Below are 18,698 nucleotides of genomic sequence, written 5' to 3'. Positions count from 1 at the left end.
TTTTTTTTTGCAAATACTATATTTTAATACGCCATTTCCGGGTTTCCCTTCAAACGAGATCACTAACAACTCTCCCAAGTAACATAGTGGACCGTGAAGTTGTAAACAAGAGTATAAATAAGATGAAAATAAGATGAAAATAAGAAGCAGGAGAGGAGGCAGTGGGAAAAATAAAGAGGGACGTTTCAAGAAAGAAGGAACATGGATAGAGAGAGAGAGCGAGAGAGGGAGAGAGATAGAGAATATGTGAGGTCAGCTCTAATAATACTGATAGGTCCTGGTTATGGCCACCACACCACCCCATTCCGGGGGGAGTAATGGAGGCAGTGTGGGACAGGTGTGTAAGTGTTTGGGAGGAGTGTGTATGCCTCTGTGATGTGCTTGTGTCTGCATGTGAGGCGAGTGTGTGTTTCCTAGGGTTGTGTGTGAGTGTGCTGGAGTTGGGCTTTCGTGTTGCCCCTTGGATTCCTTATACTGGACTGGCTGTGTTGATCTGGCACTTCACTTGCAGGAAGATTCGCTATCATGCCAATACCAATCACGGTATGTGTGTGTGTCTGTGTGTGTGTGTGTGTGTGTGTGTGTGTGTGTGTGTTGAGGGTATTTTTTACCTTTAACCTGTCTGTACCAGCTAAGGATACTTTGAGTAGAATGTTACTTTACTTTTTTTTTACACTGTTGAGCAAAGAACTTTGAGTGTGTCAATATTGATGCCTATCATCTAGAGCAGATTTTGTGTTATAGCTTTTATGTATTTACATTTTTAAAATCATTATTTGAAGGCATACACTGTATGTGACTAGACCTAATTATTAAGTGTACAACAGTAGGCTATTTAGGTACATAGGTATGAGTGTGTGTGTTTGTGTGTGTGTGTGTGAGTGTGTGTGTGTGTGTGTGTGCGTGCGTGCGTGCGTGTGTGTGTGCGTGCGTGCAGTATTGGGTTTCTGGATATTTTGGCATATAGACAGTCAAACAGATGACCAAATGACACAGTCCTCACTGGTGTGACACAGCACACACATCAGACAGTGTGGACAGCATGTGACTTTGAATGAGGACCGGCATTGTTCCATCAAGCTTGTTGCGTATTGGGACTGACATAAATCTTATTACAGAACTATTTTTGGTACATAGATTGTACCTTTGTAATGTATATATTTGTAGTGTAAACACTGTTAGGAAGATTCATCTTGACACCTTTATCCTCTTTAAGCTCAAGAGTACGATTAGTTGTAGCTTTTAATCATAAAACATATTACAGCTAAGAGGAGGCACTTGCTACACCACTCCAAAATCAAGCCTCTCTCCTTTAGTGATGTTTGAGGTGGTAGATCCAGACTAAGGGCCCAGGCTGCTCTACCCTGGTGTTGTCTCTGGACTGGAGAGATGTAAAGCTGCATAGGGACTGCCGTCTGGACATGGTGACTTAACCCAATTAGTCAGCTTTGATGGAACATCACTGTACCACAGAGTGAGAGAAACAATGTATGTGTGTGTGTGTGTGTGTGTGTGTGTGTGTGTGTGTGTGTATGTTAAGAAGCTACATAGTTGATTACAAAAGGTTTAATCCACTTTCTCTCAAAACTACATTAGAAGGCTATTGCAGCAGAGTAGGAGTAGGACATTTTTATTTTAGAAACCCTAATTTACTTTAGAAACCCTAAACCATAATGTCGTATTACAGTAATATCTTGCATAAAAAGAAAAGAAATGAGGAGGCTTTTCTATAATAAAACAATAGCTATACCTTGCTAATAATCGCCTATACAAAGTCCTTCCTGTAATGAAAAATATCTACTGAAATCTACTGTATATCCTCTGAAAGATAGAAAAACATGTTTCTGAAAACTCTACAAATGGGTGCTTCAGAGAGCTTTGCCACACAACATAGAGGAAAGTGTGTGTGTGTGTGTGTGTGTGTGTGTGAAAGAGAGAGAAAGAGAGAGATGTGTAGGTAATACCTCACATAGATATTCCTTGGCTTAGTTTAAATGTGTATGTTTAGTTTGAATGTGTGTGTATTTATTTTGAATGCGCGTGTGTGTTTCTTTGTGTGTTTGTGTGACACTGTATTAATACCAACAGTAACATATATTGCACCCACAGCTAAAGTTATCATACGGAAAAGATTGTCTGTTGTGTGTTGTGAGTAGGTGAAGAGGGAGCAGGTTTGTGAGTGTGACTGCATGCCAGGGGTGGGGTGGGGGGTGTTATATAATGTCTCCTATGTCCAGATTAATTACTTTCCCCATCGGTCTAAGAGAGAGCAGAGAGAGAGTGAAAGTGAGAGAGAAGTTCAGGCCCTTTCGTAAAGTTTTTCTTTCCTTTTCTCTTTCAGACAAGTCCATCACAATGCAGGCAACACCAGAGGACCCCACCAAGATGGGTGTAGGGAAGGCCATCGCTGTCCTCACGTCCGGGGGAGATTCACAGGGTGAGTGGGTCTCATATATGGTACCTAACAGCGGGTGCTGTGGACATGTTGCCCAAGCAGAGCGAGCGTTGGCTGGGCAAGGGAACTAATTTCTTTTGTGTACGAGTCACCAAAGAAATAATACATATTTAAATGCACAGTCTTGTTAGTTTAGCAGGGAAGACCTCTATAGTCTGCTGTGTACTGAGATTAGTTGTTTTTGCAACTTTATATTGTAACTGACATGCAATCCGGTTGCAATGAGGAATGCCTCTGTTCTTTATGGATCCTCTCATAGGCTGAGCATTGCTAAAGGAAACCTGAACATTTGCTGAGCAAAACTTTTTGATGTGTTTAGCAAGGCTTCTCAGTGTAAGGATCCTGAGGTGGAAAAATACTGTCTTCCTCTCTGTGGGCTAGGTATTTGTTAGAGCCTATCTATTGGGCCTCATCCATACATGTTTATGCATGACCATTTATAAAAATGTTCAGCTCTAATAATGTCTTTAATATACATCTATGCAAAATTTCTTTAATATAAATTATATGTCTCTATTACATGGCAAAAATTATATATATTTTTTGAGCTTTGGAGGTTATATGACCTGCCATACCTCAAGAGTGTCAATGAAATTGCATTTAATGAATATGATGAGAAACTTGTTCTATGCTAAAGCACATGTGAAGCTGTGCAAGGTGAGCCTCATGATTCCCAACCCTAAAAGGATGTAAGAGGTCAGAACACTTTCACTGTGACCTTTCAGCCAACCGTTAGCAAGAGGAACTTATCTGCTACCATCTGGTAACCCAGAAACCCCGAAGATCCTCCAGCCTCCCCGGCATCTTTTTGCCCTCTAACCCTTCTCCTCCACCTCTCTCTCCCCCTCCTCCTCCTCTTCCTCCTCCTCCTCCCTCCCTCCCTCCCCTTCCCCATTCTCTCTTTTTCTCCACTCTCACTCCTCTCTTTCTCTCTCTTCACATCTATCTCATCACTCCACCCCCCACCCCCCCGCCCCCGGGGACTGTCTGGGGACTGTTATATTTAGCCGAATGACCTTTGCTGAGGTTGCAGTCGAGAGTTGGTCATTGGGGGCTGCTTGCTCCTAAACAGACACTTGAGCTGCCCTCCTTACCCTTTTAATGGGCTTTAAGCATTAAGTGGGTTAGATTAACTGGTGGGTGTTTGTGTATGTTTATTTGTGCTACACTAGATTAGATTGTATGGACTAAGGACCTTTGACTGGAATATGACTAGAACATTGCAATATGTAGTTCATTACTGTGTAACAAGTTTAGAGGAATTCAGTGAATTAATGTTGGACTAAATGAACTAGCAGTACAATAATATACCAATAGCATGTCATATGGCTAGGGCCCTATTTTAATGCTTGCAAAAAACTGTGGATGTTTTAAGTGTATGGATGCAAAATTTGGTATATATATTAGATTTTTTAAGTTTCAAGTTCTTGCAAACTTCCACAACTAAAGGAATCCCCCACCAGCCCACTTTTCATTCACCGACACTTCAATACATTAGCTTCTCACAAAGGATGGAAATGAGAAGCTAAAAACATTCTATGACTTGATGCAGAAAGCAAACTCTATATTCAAATGTTATAAATTTCACGTGAGGGTGCAAGGAACTAGTGACCCATTCAAAGAATTCATAACTGAGTTAAAACTGCTAGTCAAAGACTGCGGGTATGCTAATTGTGAGTACATGGTATATGATCAGATTGTATTTGCCTTCACTGGTCAAGAGTGAAAAGTGCTAAACCAAGGAGCAGCACTTACAAGACTATCGACATAGCTAGATTGCATGAAACAGCACAAGCCCAGATGAAAACAATAGTAGCGAGAAGCAAAAGCACTGTTGTGAAAAGCAGTTTAATGATCCAATATTACATGAAAAATGAATTTCAGACAGAGAACAGACACTTGTGGATATTGAAATTGTACTGAATGGCTCAAATTCAAATTCAAATAAAGGAGACAAAATAACTGTAATCCCTCCAAGAGTATACTTCAGACTAGGCTCCAAGAGCGAACTAGACCCTTACAATTTGTAAACAGTAATCAAGAGTCTGCACTATCCACTACCAACATTTAAAAACATCATAGCAAAGTTATCTGGAGCATGTTTTTTTTTCAGCATGATGGGTGCCAGATTGGGTTAGTGGATGACAAAGCTCACTGAAAAATGTATGAGATTGAACACATTCAACAAAATGTTTGGCCGATGCAGGTTCCTCTGCTTACCATTTGGTATAATTTCAGTACAAGATTTATTTCAGAGAAGCTCTGAATACAAGATCAATAGAGGCTGGGATCTACCTAACCAGGCTGGACCCAAGATGCAGGCTGTGCAAAGATGCCTGTGAGACAGTCCAGCACATAACAGTGGGATGCAAAATGCTAGGAGGAAGGGCATACATAGAACGCCATAACCAAGTAGCTGCCATAGTGTATGGGCTTCGAGTACATGCATATAGTATGGGCTGGAAGTTCCCAAGTCTAAGTGGAATATACCCCCAAAGGTGGTGGAAAACGACCATGCTAAGATCCTGTGGGACATTCAGATACGGACAGACAAGATGGTAATAGCTAACCAACCAGACATAGTAGTGGTCGACAAACAGCAGAAGATAGCAACATCAGGAAAATGGAACACGGGGGCATGAGTGGTAGCAACATCAGAAAAAGGGAATATAAGAAGCTTGAGAAATATCAAAGGCTGAAGTAAATATGTGGAGGATGAAGGCAACTGTGCTTCCCCTGGTAATCTTAGCACTAGGGGCTGTAAGCCCTAAACTGGGAGAATGGCTCCAACAGATCACAGGAACAACATCCAAGATCTTGGTCCAGAAATGTGCAGACCTGAGAACAGCTACACAGGACTCTTATGGTCCCAGGCCTCTGGTAGAGCACCCGAGCTTGAAGGAAAAAAAGACCGCCCAGAGGACCAGTGAGGACATTTAAAAAATTTTTTTTTTTAAATATACATATCATGACATGGGACTCAAGCCATTCAGGATCCAAGCTCCAGTTAAAAAGACTTACCCCTAGCCAATGTTGGTCAAATGTTGTAGTAAGACTGTGATAAGTGTAGGTTTTTTAAATTCCTCCTTGTAATCTGAAGGTTGTTGGTTCAAGCCCCACCACTGCTAAGTGGGCCCCTGAGCAAGACCCTTAACCCTCAATTGCTCAAGGTGTACTCAGTCTTAACTGTAAGTTGCTTTGTCTAAAAGCATCATGTAAATAGTATAACAAGGCACCCTATAGTGCTCAAGCGTCTTCAGAATACAACATCCAAGTTCCTTTAAGCATACTGGATTATGGAGTTTTTGTAATGTGAACACACTAAACATGCAAGTCACACTAAAGAATGTGAAGAATAATATGGAAGTATCCACATTCTTAACAGATTCTCATGAAGTCAAGTGTTGTACTGTGCTGTGTATTATCTCGTACTCTCTCTGTATGCTCTTTTTTCTGTGTGCTCGCACAGGTATGAATGCTGCCGTTAGAGCTGTAGTGAGAGTAGGCATCTACACTGGTGCTAAAGTCTACGTTGTGTATGAGGTAAGAGACACATGCTACAAACCAGCAAATAGCTGTAGTTGTGTCTGTAGCATAGTAAGTGTAGCAATTTCAAACACATACATATATTAAACAATACAGAGAATATGTCATTAAAAGAAAGATAGAAAAGCCATTTTTTTACAGGTGAGATTACCAGTATTATTACAGGAAGGTGTTGTAAGATGCTGTGTTCATAAAATGCACAGTGTGTGCTTGCGTGCGTGCGTGGGTATAGGGATATCAGGGTCTAGTGGATGGACGTGACCACATCTGCCAAGCAACATGGGAGAGTGTATCTATGATGCTGCAACTGGTAAGAGCTGCACCTATATTCTCTCAGTCTGGTTTCATTAGTCCTACTGGTGTAGTGAGCTCATCTCTCTTCTTGCAGTTATTATAACCAAACAAAAAACAGGCTGGAATAAAGGCCATGTTTTCAAAAGGTTTTCATCTAGGTTATGTCATGTGGTTTTTGTGGAATTTATTGATGTAAAAAATGTTTTTTTTTTTTCTGGAATACAGGAAATATTTTAGTTTAGGACAGTCTGGGGGGAAAAAAGGTGTTTGGCATGATTTACACAGGGCTTGGCTGCAGCAAACATCACACTTCAGAAGTTAAGGTACTCGACTTGTAATCAGGAGGTTGCCAGTTCAAGCCCCACTGCTGCCACTGTTGGGCCCCTGAGCCATGAACCCTTGTTGGGCCCCTGAGCCATGAACCCTTGGTTACCCAAGTTGTATTCTGTTGTGATTGTTGTAAGTTGCTTGTATAAAAGTGTCAGGTAAATGTAACCACATTGCTACTGTATTGTTTTTACTGAAGTAATATAAACTTACATGCTACTTCCATTATGCTTACTTGCTATTTACACACACAGAGACTTCAATCATTAGGAAAGCCTGCTCTTTACATGAAGTATAGCAGCCTATTGAAGCCGGGCTAACAAACGTTTGACTCTATTCTTCAAATCTACTTCAGGCAGGGTAGAAGGAGAGCAGGCAAAACCTGAAGCATGGCTTGCACAGGCTAGGGAGAAAAAGACTAAAATATATAAACATTTCTTGGAACAATTGATGGTGTTGGTTTAAGTGCTTCAAGTACTGCATCACTTCATATCTTTTGTGTATCTGGAAGCTGGTTAAGGTAGTATAATGAATAAACATTGGACTTTGGACAAATCTGAATGTGAACCTCTCATGTGGTCTGGTGAGTTCTCGTGGATGACAAGCGCTGCTGTGGCTATGCTGAGGGGCGGCATATAAAGTACACCATGTTTATGTGGTCTGCCACCATGTTGTCTGCTGCTGGTGGACTATGGAGGATTGCATGCACAGAGCTCAAGATACCTGAAGCAGCATTTAAATGCTGTCTCCCTGAAATTTGTGTGCAGTATATACAGCCATTGCCCGATTACATGTACTGTATTTTCTAAGTACTCTTTATTAACTGGAGGGCACGGAGCAGGATGCACAGAATCCATCGACATAGTGAAACATTTATTGACAAAACAAATGACATTCATGGCACTCACACATAACAACGAACAGTGTAAACAGTAATAACAACAACATATAAACGATGGTTCACGCGAACAATGGCTATACACACAATAATGCTAATGATGACAGTAGCAGTAACAATGACCAACGATAAGGCATATGCAGGCGGGGGTTTAAATAGACAAACACTTAACATCAACCCCTGTACAGATGTGTGCCATCACGGAGGGTGTGGCTACAAACAATTGTGAACCCTCCCCCTGCACACGGCAGGCCGTACCACATGACTTGGGGGGACGTTCCGTGACAATTGCCCCTGTCATTCATACTGCCGTTGCATCTCTAAATGACCGCAGGTTATGTAGAGTAGCTATCTAGTGCAACATAGTTCAAACATATTCACTGCTTCCTATGAACTATGTTTGTCCAGTCTTTTTCTGTGTAAGGGCTGCCATAATCCCAGATTGTCTTTTCTCTCCTCTTGTACGCCTCTTGCTTCCCCCAGGGTGGCACAGTGATTGGCACTGCCCGCTGTCAAGATTTCCGCACTAAGGAGGGTCGTACTAATGCAGCATGTAACCTGGTGAAGCTGGGCATCACTAACCTGTGTGTGATTGGTGGAGACGGCAGTCTGACGGGGGCCAACCAGTTCCGTTCCGAGTGGAGTGAGCTGCTCCAGATCCTGGTCAAAGCAGGTGCCACAGCCTTCTGTGCTGCTGTATCACACTACACATTGGGACTGGCTGAGGATCCTTGCTCTTTACCTACACGAATTATGTAGGGCATTGCTGACTCACAGCTACAGTGTCCTGACTTTGTCTCCTGGCGTGGCTGCTGTCTGTGTGGAGTTTGAGTTTGCATGTTCTCCCCGTGCCCACCTGCGTTCCTCCGGGTGCTCTAGATTCCTCCCACATTCCTCCCACAAGGCGTGCATGTTAGGTTGACTGATGGCCCTTTGTGAATGTGTGTGTGTGTGTGTGTGTGTGAGAGAGACCTCTGATGGACTGTGGTGTCATCTGATATGTTGCAAATTAGTTGATATGTTACAACCAGAAAACATTCATAATTATTCATCATTTTTATATACTAAACCACTGTTAGAAAATATTACTTTCTATATCAAATAATGTTTTCCTTTTTAGTGGGTTTTTGTCTGTACTGCTGATATACTAAAATGTGGACAATTGTAACAGTTTTAGACCCCACATTTCTGCAGGTAAGATCACAGCAGAAGAAGCCAAGCAGTCATCTCATCTGAACATTGTAGGGATGGTTGGCTCTATAGACAATGATTTCTGTGGCACTGACATGACAATCGGAACAGACTCAGCTTTGCATAGGATCATAGAGGTGGTGGATGCCATAACAACCACAGCACAGAGGTAAAGGCCCCCCTCCCCACACATTCATACAATTCATATTTCTGTCTACAGTGTGCCCACATCAGACATTGTCCAGTAGATTATCCACTAGTGGAATAAGTAGTACAATAGTGATTAACTGCTCTTCCTCTTGCCATAGTCATCAAAGAGCCTTTATTCTAGAGGTGATGGGCAGGCATTGTGGGTAGGGAACATAATACTTTTTCATTCTGTTTATTTTTCTGTTTGCCTACATTCTTGTTTGATTATCCTTTCTGTTTTTGCTATAAGCATTTTTCTGCCACATTTGTTGTAGGTATTTGGCCTTAGTAACAGCTCTGGCAAGTGGGGCGGACTGGGTATTTATTCCTGAGATGCCTCCAGATGATGGCTGGGAAGATCATCTGTGCAGGAGACTCACTGATGTAACAAATATAATAAGTACACACACACACACACACACACACACAAAGTTATCATCAGAATATACACAATTATCATAATTTTTCAAATATCCCATTTTTATTTACAATTCCTTTTTTAGCAAAGAAGTCTGGGCTATCGTCTTAACGTTATCATTGTGGCTGAGGGAGCTACAGATCGCTTTGGCAAACCCATCACATGTGACATGATCAAGAATGTAAGAATCACCTTGGCCCCTCACACTTCACAGTCAAAACACCACATAAGAATATTACTGTAAGTCTCTACTCTGGTGGCCAACAGTGTTCGTGTTTTGTGCTGTTTTTAGCTTGTCACCAAGAAACTTGGCTTTGACACTCGAGCTACAATCCTGGGCCATGTACAGAGAGGAGGAACACCATCAGCCTTCGACAGAATACTGGTATATTATAGATTTCCACCATGTTCTGGTGAATTTTGAAAATACCTCATTTACTAGTGATAAAGTTGCTGCTATTTCCAGGGCAGTAGGATGGGAGTGGAGGCTGTGATGGCCTTACTGGAGGCCACACCTGAAACACCTGCGTGTGTGGTCAGTTTGTCGGGCAATCAGGCTGTGCGACTGCCCCTCATGGAGTGCGTACAAGTGGTATGTCTTCACCTCGCAAAACCAACATATCAGAATCAGTGGCTCTGGAAAGCAGCCTTTGAACACATGCTCTTGAAAAGCTGCAAAATTTTGAAAGGTTCCTTTCTGACATGTGCTTTCTTTAGCTTTAGTTAGGGATGTTCAAGTCTAAAATTCTTTCACTGAGCATTTTTGTAAGGTGTATTCATGTTAGTGGGCAACACATGTTTCTCTATTCTCTGTCAGACTAAAGATGTGACCAAAGCCATGGCAGATGGCAGGTTTGAAGAGGCTGTAAAGCTCAGGGGAAAGTGAGTTCTCTATCCCCATGTGTCCATGCCTTCCTCTCGCTGAATCTGTTGAGTCCATGCTGTGTACTGACTGTCTTCCGGCAGGAGCTTCGAGAGCAACTGGAACACGTATAAGCTGCTCGCTCACGTGAATCCCGCTGAGGTGAAGGTGAGTCCTCGCAGCTGCTGATTATTTCCCTATGTTCCTATTTCTCTTTTACCCAGCAATGTCTGGCTTATTGTTTTTTGGTAAATAATAGATGTTCTCTTTCCCCTTACCCCTCTTGTCTCATGTCTATTCCTCCATCTGATCCTCGGCCCTCGCTCCAGAGTAATATAAATATTGGCATAATGAATGTGGGCGCCCCGTGTGCAGGTATGAATGCAGCTGTCCGTTCTGCAGTCAGGACTGGCATCCTACAGGGACATCATATGCTGGTTATACACGACGGCTTCGAGGGACTCGCTCACGGACATGTAATTACACGTCCACAAAGTACGTCTAATGTTTAGTCATTTGCACAAGTTGACTTGGCCTTTTCATTGTTTCCATGTTCAGATCGAGCCTATTTCATGGGCAGCTGTTGGGAACTGGACTGGAGAGGGAGGTTCTAACCTGGGAACTAAGAGGTACGATAGTACAACAATAAGAAAGGACCCCTCAGTTAACCCCTTAGCCATGCATTTAAGGAAACACAAGCAGCAACACTGGAGTTCTTCACAGTGCTGTATATAAATTAACCTGATATCTCATCTTATGAAATATAGTGAACATTATGTCAGTTGCTAATAGCTCTTTTTCTCCCTCTGTATGTGTGTAGGACATTGCCAAGAAGTATGATCGAAGACATCAGTCTCAATGTAGCTAAGTTCAATATTCATGCTCTGGTCGTCATTGGAGGATTTGAGGTGAGAAATGTTGTAATGATCAAGTCATCTGGACTCCCAAAATTTCCTAAAAGAGAAGTTTCTCTCTGCTCTCTGTTTCTTAGGCATTTGTCGGAGGTATGGATTTGGTGACTGCCAGAGAGAAGTATGAGGAATTGTGTATTCCCATTGTTGTCATTCCAGCTACCGTTTCCAACAATGTTCCTGGATCTGACTTTAGCATTGGAGCTGATACTGCTCTTAACACCATTACAACAGTGAGAAATACTAACGCACATTTACACAGACACACTGACTCATATGCAGATGCTAACATCCCTAAGCTCATCTTTGTATGTGTTTGTGAGACATGTGACAGGATAAAGCAATCTGCAGCTGGGACAAAGCGCAGAGTTTTCATCATTGAGACTATGGGGGGATACTGCGGATATCTGGCAACCATGGCAGGCCTTGCTGGAGGAGCTGATGCTGCTTATATTTATGAAGAACCTTTTGGTATCCATGACCTGGAGGTATAAAAGGATGGATGGGGAGAGAAATATGCATACACAAATGAACAAACGTAGAACCCGTTAAACTATAACAAAATCTAAAGACATCACGGGTGACAGATACAGTATATTTCTTCATTTGACATTGTTACAATGTGGGTTAATTGGTGATTAATTACTTAACCTGAAGGTAAATGTTGAACATTTGGTGGAAAAGATGAAGACCACTGTGAAAAGAGGCCTCGTCCTCAGGTCAGCTTATGTGTCTTGCCTTGTTATTTATTTCATATCTACACAGTCTCATCTCAATGTAAGGACTAACCTTCGACTGGGAAAGTGAAGTGCTACACACACCTCCTGTGATATATCTTCCAACATGAGCTTGGAGGCCATTCTCAACCATTCTCTTATTCTCTTAAGCTCTCATATCCACATATTTGTTTTGACTCCATTTAATGATTCATTGAGGGAAAGTCTTGTTATATTTGACAACAAGATTTGTTTTTGCCTTGAGCATCATGCTAACTAACATGAAGTCATTTTTTCCTCAGGAATGAAAAATGTAACCCCAACTACACAACAGACTTCATATTCAACTTGTACTCTGAGGAGGGCAAAGGAGTCTTTGACTGTCGCAAAAACGTGCTGGGGCACGTGCAGCAGGTTCTAGTGCTGCTTTATTGTAATTGCAGCTGCTTTATTGACCCTCCTGGTGGGCTCCTCTGACACTCTTGCTTTCTCTCCCCCTCAGGGTGGGACTCCATCACCATTTGACAGAAACTTTGGGACTAAATTGGGTTCTAAAGCGATATTGTGGCTGACAGATAAACTGAAGGAGTGCTACAGACACGGTGAGTGGCAGCTCAGTGGTGGGAAAACTGGCTCCCTCACAGCCCTTACCATCGGCATTCTGGATGCGTATTCTCACTGCGACCTGTTTGCTCTGTGTTTGACTCTCTGTGCCTGTGCAGGTCGCATCTTTGCCAACACGCCAGACTCTGCCTGTGTTCTGGGCATGAGGAAGAAAGCCTTGGTCTTCCAGTCTCTTGCTGAGCTCAAACTAAACTCTGACTTTGAGTAAGTGATCATGTTGCCACATGTTTTCCCCTCATCTCCTCTTCCTCTTCATGGCTTTGTGTGCATTTTCTCTTTCAAGCAGTCATACGGTGCGGATGTGCTAATGCATCACCCCCTCTCCTCTATAGGCATCGTATTCCCAAGTCTCAGTGGTGGTTAAAGCTGAGGCCCATTTTGAAGATTCTGGCCAAATACAAGGTCAGCCTAGATATCTCAGAGAAGACAATCATGGAGAGTATTATCAAGAAGAGAGGAGTGATCTAGACACACAGACACACACTGGCCTAGAGTATTACAATAGCCATGCACTGATTGATCACTCACTTTCTAAGTCTTCCCTATTTCTGAACTTCTCATCAAGGATCTGTGATCCTCTTTCCCATATCTTCACTTGTTTCACGTCACAGTGTCTTGATTTATTTAAATGTCCCATGTCCTGGATGTACAAAAGGTACTCATTACACTAAGATGCTAAAGCAGCAAATAAATAAATAAAGACCGCGCTAAAACGGTGTCAGTGTGAATCCGTTAAAATTACACACAACAGCATTCACATCACATGTGCATTAAGAATTAATGAGAAAAAATAGAAGTAAAACTGTTGTTGTTACTCCTGTTTCTTTGTTACTTTGTTCTGTTACTTTCTTTCTCCTAACCCAGAATATAGAGTGTATTTCTCTAGTTTCCATTCTAAAATCCAGTACTCTAGTTTCACTAAATTCAAATGTGAATAAAGAAAGAATATGCTGTTTTATCTGGTGATCGTTGTGCTGGAAGTGTTTTCAGGCTCACTCAGAATAAGAATTAAAGGCGTTGGCAGGGTTTAAACATTTATATGGTGGGCCCTCTGGTGGTGGTTAAAAGAAAAAACAGATTTAAAAGAGTTGGGGTGGGGGGGGGGGGGGCACATTAGTCGCTCTAAGGCTCTGATCTGCGGGGTAGCCTCATTTACATGTTGGCACTAAGGTGACTATTTCATAGTCAAGGTTAAGCAGTTGTTGAAATTCAAATGTATCATTAGACACAGGTGTGAAGGAAATGTAACCTATTTGTATACTGTATTTTAAGCTAATAATGTCTGAAGGAAAGGCAAAGGCAAATAGCATAATAATAAAAAATGCTAGTATAGAACAAAATCATTTTTAATTAATGCAAAACATGATTGAAAAGTGAAAGAACATGTAGGGTTTCTATTTTAAAAAGGAAACTGCAAAAATGTATGAGTACTAAAAGAGACATCTATCGGAAAACGTTGCTAATAACAAATAAGATTTGCAGTTTGTAACTCATGTATCAAGCCTTAACTCATCACAAATACCTAAAAAGGAACTTTCATTATTGGCATGTTCCAAGTCTTCTACTCTTCATAAATAGTTGAGACCAAAAAAAAAAAAAAAAAAAAAAAAAAAATCCCTTAGTATAAATATAATAATATAAAATCTTTTTAATGCTACTTTTAATATTGTTTGGATATTATCTAAATGTTTTCTATTTAGCTAATCATTTAATTTAAGTGTAATAACAATAATATAACAATAATTTATTTTACACAAATATTTATAAATGTTTTTTTGTAAGATATGCTCTCTGTTAATTCCAAAAAAGAACTATGAATGCATTTATTTAACCAGATTTCTAAATCTAAGAAAAAAGTCCTTTAAAAGAGGTTTGTAAAAGTTTACTAATGGCACCTAAAAATACGAATGGCTGTTATCCCTGTTTAGATTGCTATGGGATAGTCCTGGAAAATTTAACTTGTTATATTATGATTTAAACAGTAAAAAACAAACATCATGGTATTATATCAGGTTTATAAATTAAACCCAAAATATCTTAAAACTAACAAAACAGTCCATACAGAGTCAATACAGAGCTTCTTTCTTTGGGGAACAGATATATATTACTCTTGTGACATATCTGCACATTTTATTCTTGCCTACATGAATTGTTTCATCCTTATGAAGCTCTCTAGTCACCTGGTGCATTCACCTGAATTTTCTGATTCCTTGAAATACATCAGCAAATTTATCCATAATGCCATCGAATTTACCTTGCTTTGCACAGACAGACAGGTAGGGGCCAACATGAAGAGACCTACAGGAGCTTTGACCATGATCCATACAAATACATGATCCATACACTAAATACATTATCCATACACTAAGCATGCATTCAATAAGGCAGTAAGGACCGCCAATCACAAATACAGAGAAAATCTGGAACATCAATCTTTCATCTGGTGTGGACTGCAAACAATCACAAACTATAACTCAAAAGCCCCTAACATCACATCATGCTCCAAAACATGCTACATAGCTTTTATTTAAGATGTGAAACATAAAGGATGTCTCCCCCCCAGTCCAGTCCAATTATAATTAATAAATTAGAGACATCATATTGAAAGCAAATTGTGCAGTATTGCAGTGTGTTCCAGGATTATCCATCTGTAGGTCATCTTGCTAAAGTCCTGGTTGAAAATATTTAATTCCTAATTATGTTCGTGTGCTGAAGGATGACTCCAGTAGGGGAACTCTGAAGCCTATAGGGTGAGTAAGGAGTTTCATAGATTCCAGAATATTTTATTTGTTTATGTGTTTATACATTTTGACCATACTACTGTTGTTTGTCATAACCCATCTGTCTGTATTGTGCTCTTTGTAATTCTTTAAATGTTACAGTAGAATTTATAATGTCTAGTATGACTGTTTCTTTGTACAAGATGATTTGATTAATTGTTTGGAGAAAGCCATGCTTTTTATAGGTTTGTTATTTACAGGTTTGACAACAAGCATGCAGAGAAAATAGGCTTACTTGTATAGTTCGCAACTGGTACTAACACAGTAGTCTCTCTGTGGTCATTGGTTGGGAAATGCTAGTCATGATGATTGGGGAAATTTTCCAACCAAGCATTGACTATCCCTCAAAAGTTTGGAATGAAAAAGCTCAGTAATATAAAACCAATTTTGTTGCAGATAATCTAATGATAATTTAATATGATACTAGCACTGGGTATCAGCATGTCAAAGAATTTGTAGGAAGATTTATAGGATTTGTAGAAATTTTTGATGTGTCCAGGATGATGAATTAATGTGTAGATGAGAACCCTCCATAGCATTGATAATTACACTAGATAAAATTAATATCCAAAATGTCTTGTATTTGCAAATCAGTGATCAAGTCTCACTTTAATGAGTTTCTGAGAAGTTACTATATATAGTTATTGCCTTATGTTATTTATCATTTCATAACTGTTTTTCTAAACTACTTGAAATGCTGAATAAATTAGTGCTACAGTGTAAAATCGTCTTATGAATAAAATCTATTAATATACCAAACTGTGATGACAAATGAGTACAGATCTTTAAGCAGTAGTTTATGTAATGATTTTTCAATTTTGAGAGATCAATATAGTTTGCTGATCAATATACAATTTTCTACCCAAATAAAATCATGAATAGTCCACAGTTAAACATACTCAAGCATTCTGAATTGAGGCTCATGTGCATATCTTGTGTGTGTTTTGGTTGCAGAACCTGTCATCCACTCTGCTGCTGGAGCAGGATCGTACGCCTCCTGGTCTACGTGTGTCCTACATGTCAGACTGCAAAGATGGTGCCTCCAGGAACTGGCAGCAAAGAGGAGAGTGTTCTGGCATCAGGGTCAACAAGCAGGTGACCTTTATCTATGCCGCCATCATCATCATCATCATTCTAGGTCCAGTGAATCACTCCCTGTGTCTGCTTATACAGAGGCTGAGCGTAGTTGACCGCATTTTGAGTTTTCTTTGCCGACTGTTCTAAGGCTCAGTTTATTTGAATGTGTGTGTATGATGATTTGAGTGTTTTTTTGGTTTGTTACAGGTTGACTTCACAGTGGGTCTGAAAGCTTCCGAATGTCTCAAGGAGCCTGAGACGTTAAAGATTCAAATGCAAGGAATCAGTGAAGTTCTGAAGGTCACCGTGGAGACGCTGTGTGACTGCAAATGTGGTGCTGCAGAGGAGAACTCCCAACACTGTGGAGGAAACGGAACACTCTCCTGTGGAGTCTGCAGGTAGAGCTCTCAGCTCTTCCAGCCTGATGCTCCCCCTGACTGTGAAGTAAGTGAATAAAACTTACTCTCTGCACATGATACTTGAAATATATCTGTAAACTAAATTTATGCTCAGAATAAAGCACACCATTAACAGATTTATATTATAGTATGTACCTTTGTTTTAACAATAGCCTTGCAAAACTTATATATCTACCAAAGCTTCAGTAGCTATTCTCTGATGTTAACATTTGTCCTGCTATTCTTCCTAGCTGCTGTTTTTCTCATCATTAATGTTCAGTTTAATCCTGTCATCACCACTTTATGTGTCTTCTGTCTTTGATGTAATGAAGGCTACCTGGGCCAGAATTGCAAATGTGAGAGTCAGAGTAACATAGACTGCACTATGTTATACTGATGTCTCGTGCTTTTCTATCTATTCTGATGTGTGAAGAATTAAACAGCGCGTGTTTCTTAGCATCTTGGACTCCATGTCACTCATTCTGTGACACGTGCCCCAGGACCCTGAGGAAGAAAAAACAGATTCAAACAAGGCAGATGGTGGGACCAGAGAGGAGAGGCTTAGGAAAACTGGGAAATTGTTCCTTACACTAAGCATAAGGGTGGACATAGGTGGTTGGCTCTAAAGGCAATTCATTCTGTGGCACTGACATGACAATTTGGGAGCACAATTCCTTTGCTTTTTACGGACTTTGCCTTAAAGATGTTTTAATGTTCCTTTTTGACATGTGCCTTCTATAGCTTTGCAGTTTTGTGAGGCACCAGTTTGGGCCTAAAATTCACTCAGTGAGCATCCCTGTAAGGTGCATTAGTGCTGCTGCATCACATATTTTTCAACTCTCTCTGTCAGACTAAAGATGCGACCAAATTTATTGCAGATGGCAAGTTTGAAGGGGCTGTGAAGCTCAGAGGAAAGTGAGAACTCTAGCCCTATAAGGGTACAGTTGAGGCTATGGTGTAGCTGGTATGTAAGCGGTGGCTCGCAATGCCTGCTGTCCGCCACCAGAGGGAGACCATGAGCCGGGAATTAATTAGAGCTCGTTTTGCCACTTTTCTCTGCTTCCCTTCCCTGCCCCACCTCATCCGCAATCGGCTCCATCTAGGAAGTCCTATCCACCCAGAATAACCACCAGGGATACAGTCTGTCGTGGTGCTTCACGCCTGAGTATTCCAACAGCGCTGCTTCCCTGTTACAATGTACTTTAAGGCTCTATGTTCCAGGGTAAACCCTTTTCACTGTCTTGAAACAACCTACTGAAAGAGGAGCTGGCATATAAATTGGCTGCTGTTAACCATACACAATGTTTTACCTGTTCGATCTAACCGTTACTCACCCAGTAGGCTGTCGGTGTCATCACCTATCTGAGCTGGCTTGGAGCCCATGTTACATATGTCCTGGTCATCATTGATTTGAGCTGTGAAAAGATGCTGCAAGGCACTTGGATTCATAAAATATCTTAAAAACAGAATTTTTCTCTGCTCTCTTTTTCATAGGCATTGAGGCTTGGAGTTGCTGCACTATGAGGAACTGTGTATTACCATTGTTGTCATTCCAACCACTTTACATCGAAGCTGATTCTGCCCTTAACACCATTACAACAGTGAGAAATACTAACACACATCTGTGTATATACTAATAACCTTTTTTTTTACACACATACTAACACATTATTAGTACATAAGACATGATACATAAAGCAATTTACAGCTGGGACAGGATTTTCATCGTTGAGACTATAGGGGAATCCTTTGAATATCTGGCAACCATGACAGGCCTTGCTGCAGGAGCTGATGTTGCCCATATCTATGAGGAACCTTTTGGCATTCATTACCATGAAAAGATGAATGGCTGTGTGGGGAGACATATGTGCCCAGTAACACAAAACAAATAAGCAGTAACCAGTCAACATCAGTAGGAGTTGATGGATTTGTTTAACTGTGTTGCATCATGGGTTAATTGGTGAATAACCACCAAGTTGGTAAAAAGAGCCTTCATCCTCAGGTTAGCTTAT

The 18,698-nt window shown here is 40.8% G+C and overlaps 1 protein-coding gene across 3 annotated transcripts; it reads left to right on the top strand.

The window, feature by feature from the left end:
* The first annotated feature begins 294 nt into the window (after positions 1-294).
* On the top strand, positions 295-13,389 carry pfkmb (phosphofructokinase, muscle b). 3 transcript variants are annotated; one of them, XM_035524480.1, is made up of 24 exons: positions 295-543; positions 1,833-1,865; positions 2,318-2,437; positions 5,925-5,998; positions 6,234-6,311; positions 8,004-8,193; positions 8,715-8,880; positions 9,020-9,064; positions 9,176-9,284; positions 9,404-9,499; positions 9,611-9,703; positions 9,785-9,910; positions 10,136-10,200; positions 10,285-10,348; positions 10,510-10,656; positions 10,739-10,809; positions 11,001-11,088; positions 11,172-11,324; positions 11,415-11,579; positions 11,749-11,810; positions 12,110-12,221; positions 12,310-12,409; positions 12,530-12,635; positions 12,764-13,389. In XM_035524480.1, the coding sequence occupies exons 1-24, from the start codon at positions 318-320 to the stop codon at positions 12,897-12,899; spliced, it is 2,625 nt and encodes an 874-aa protein (XP_035380373.1). In that variant the 5' UTR covers positions 295-317; the 3' UTR covers positions 12,900-13,389. The 3 variants fall into 3 exon arrangements, with proteins under 3 accessions (XP_035380373.1, XP_026863642.2, XP_026863643.2); XM_027007841.2 differs by lacking the exon at positions 1,833-1,865 and having other exon boundaries at positions 296-543; positions 2,342-2,437; XM_027007842.2 differs by lacking the exons at positions 1,833-1,865; positions 9,020-9,064 and having other exon boundaries at positions 296-543; positions 2,342-2,437.
* Positions 13,390-18,698: the final 5,309 nt, after the last annotated feature.

The sequence above is a fragment of the Electrophorus electricus genome, chromosome 3, assembly GCF_013358815.1.
Source record: "Electrophorus electricus isolate fEleEle1 chromosome 3, fEleEle1.pri, whole genome shotgun sequence".
NCBI classification, from domain to species: Eukaryota; Metazoa; Chordata; class Actinopteri; order Gymnotiformes; family Gymnotidae; genus Electrophorus; species Electrophorus electricus.
Note: the sequence above shows the minus strand (reverse complement) of the source record. Positions and strands in the feature narration are given on the sequence as shown.

Bases quoted from the DNA above. Each gene is read 5' to 3' on its own strand.
- pfkmb (XM_035524480.1), top strand. From the start codon at position 318: ATGGAGGCAGTGTGGGACAGGTGTGTAAGTGTTTGGGAGGAGTGTGTA. The intron at 9,065-9,175 runs GTAGGGAACATA...CATTTGTTGTAG, and splicing joins GTGATGGGCAGGCATTGTGG to GTATTTGGCCTTAGTAACAG. The intron at 9,500-9,610 runs GTAAGAATCACC...TGCTGTTTTTAG, and splicing joins CATGTGACATGATCAAGAAT to CTTGTCACCAAGAAACTTGG.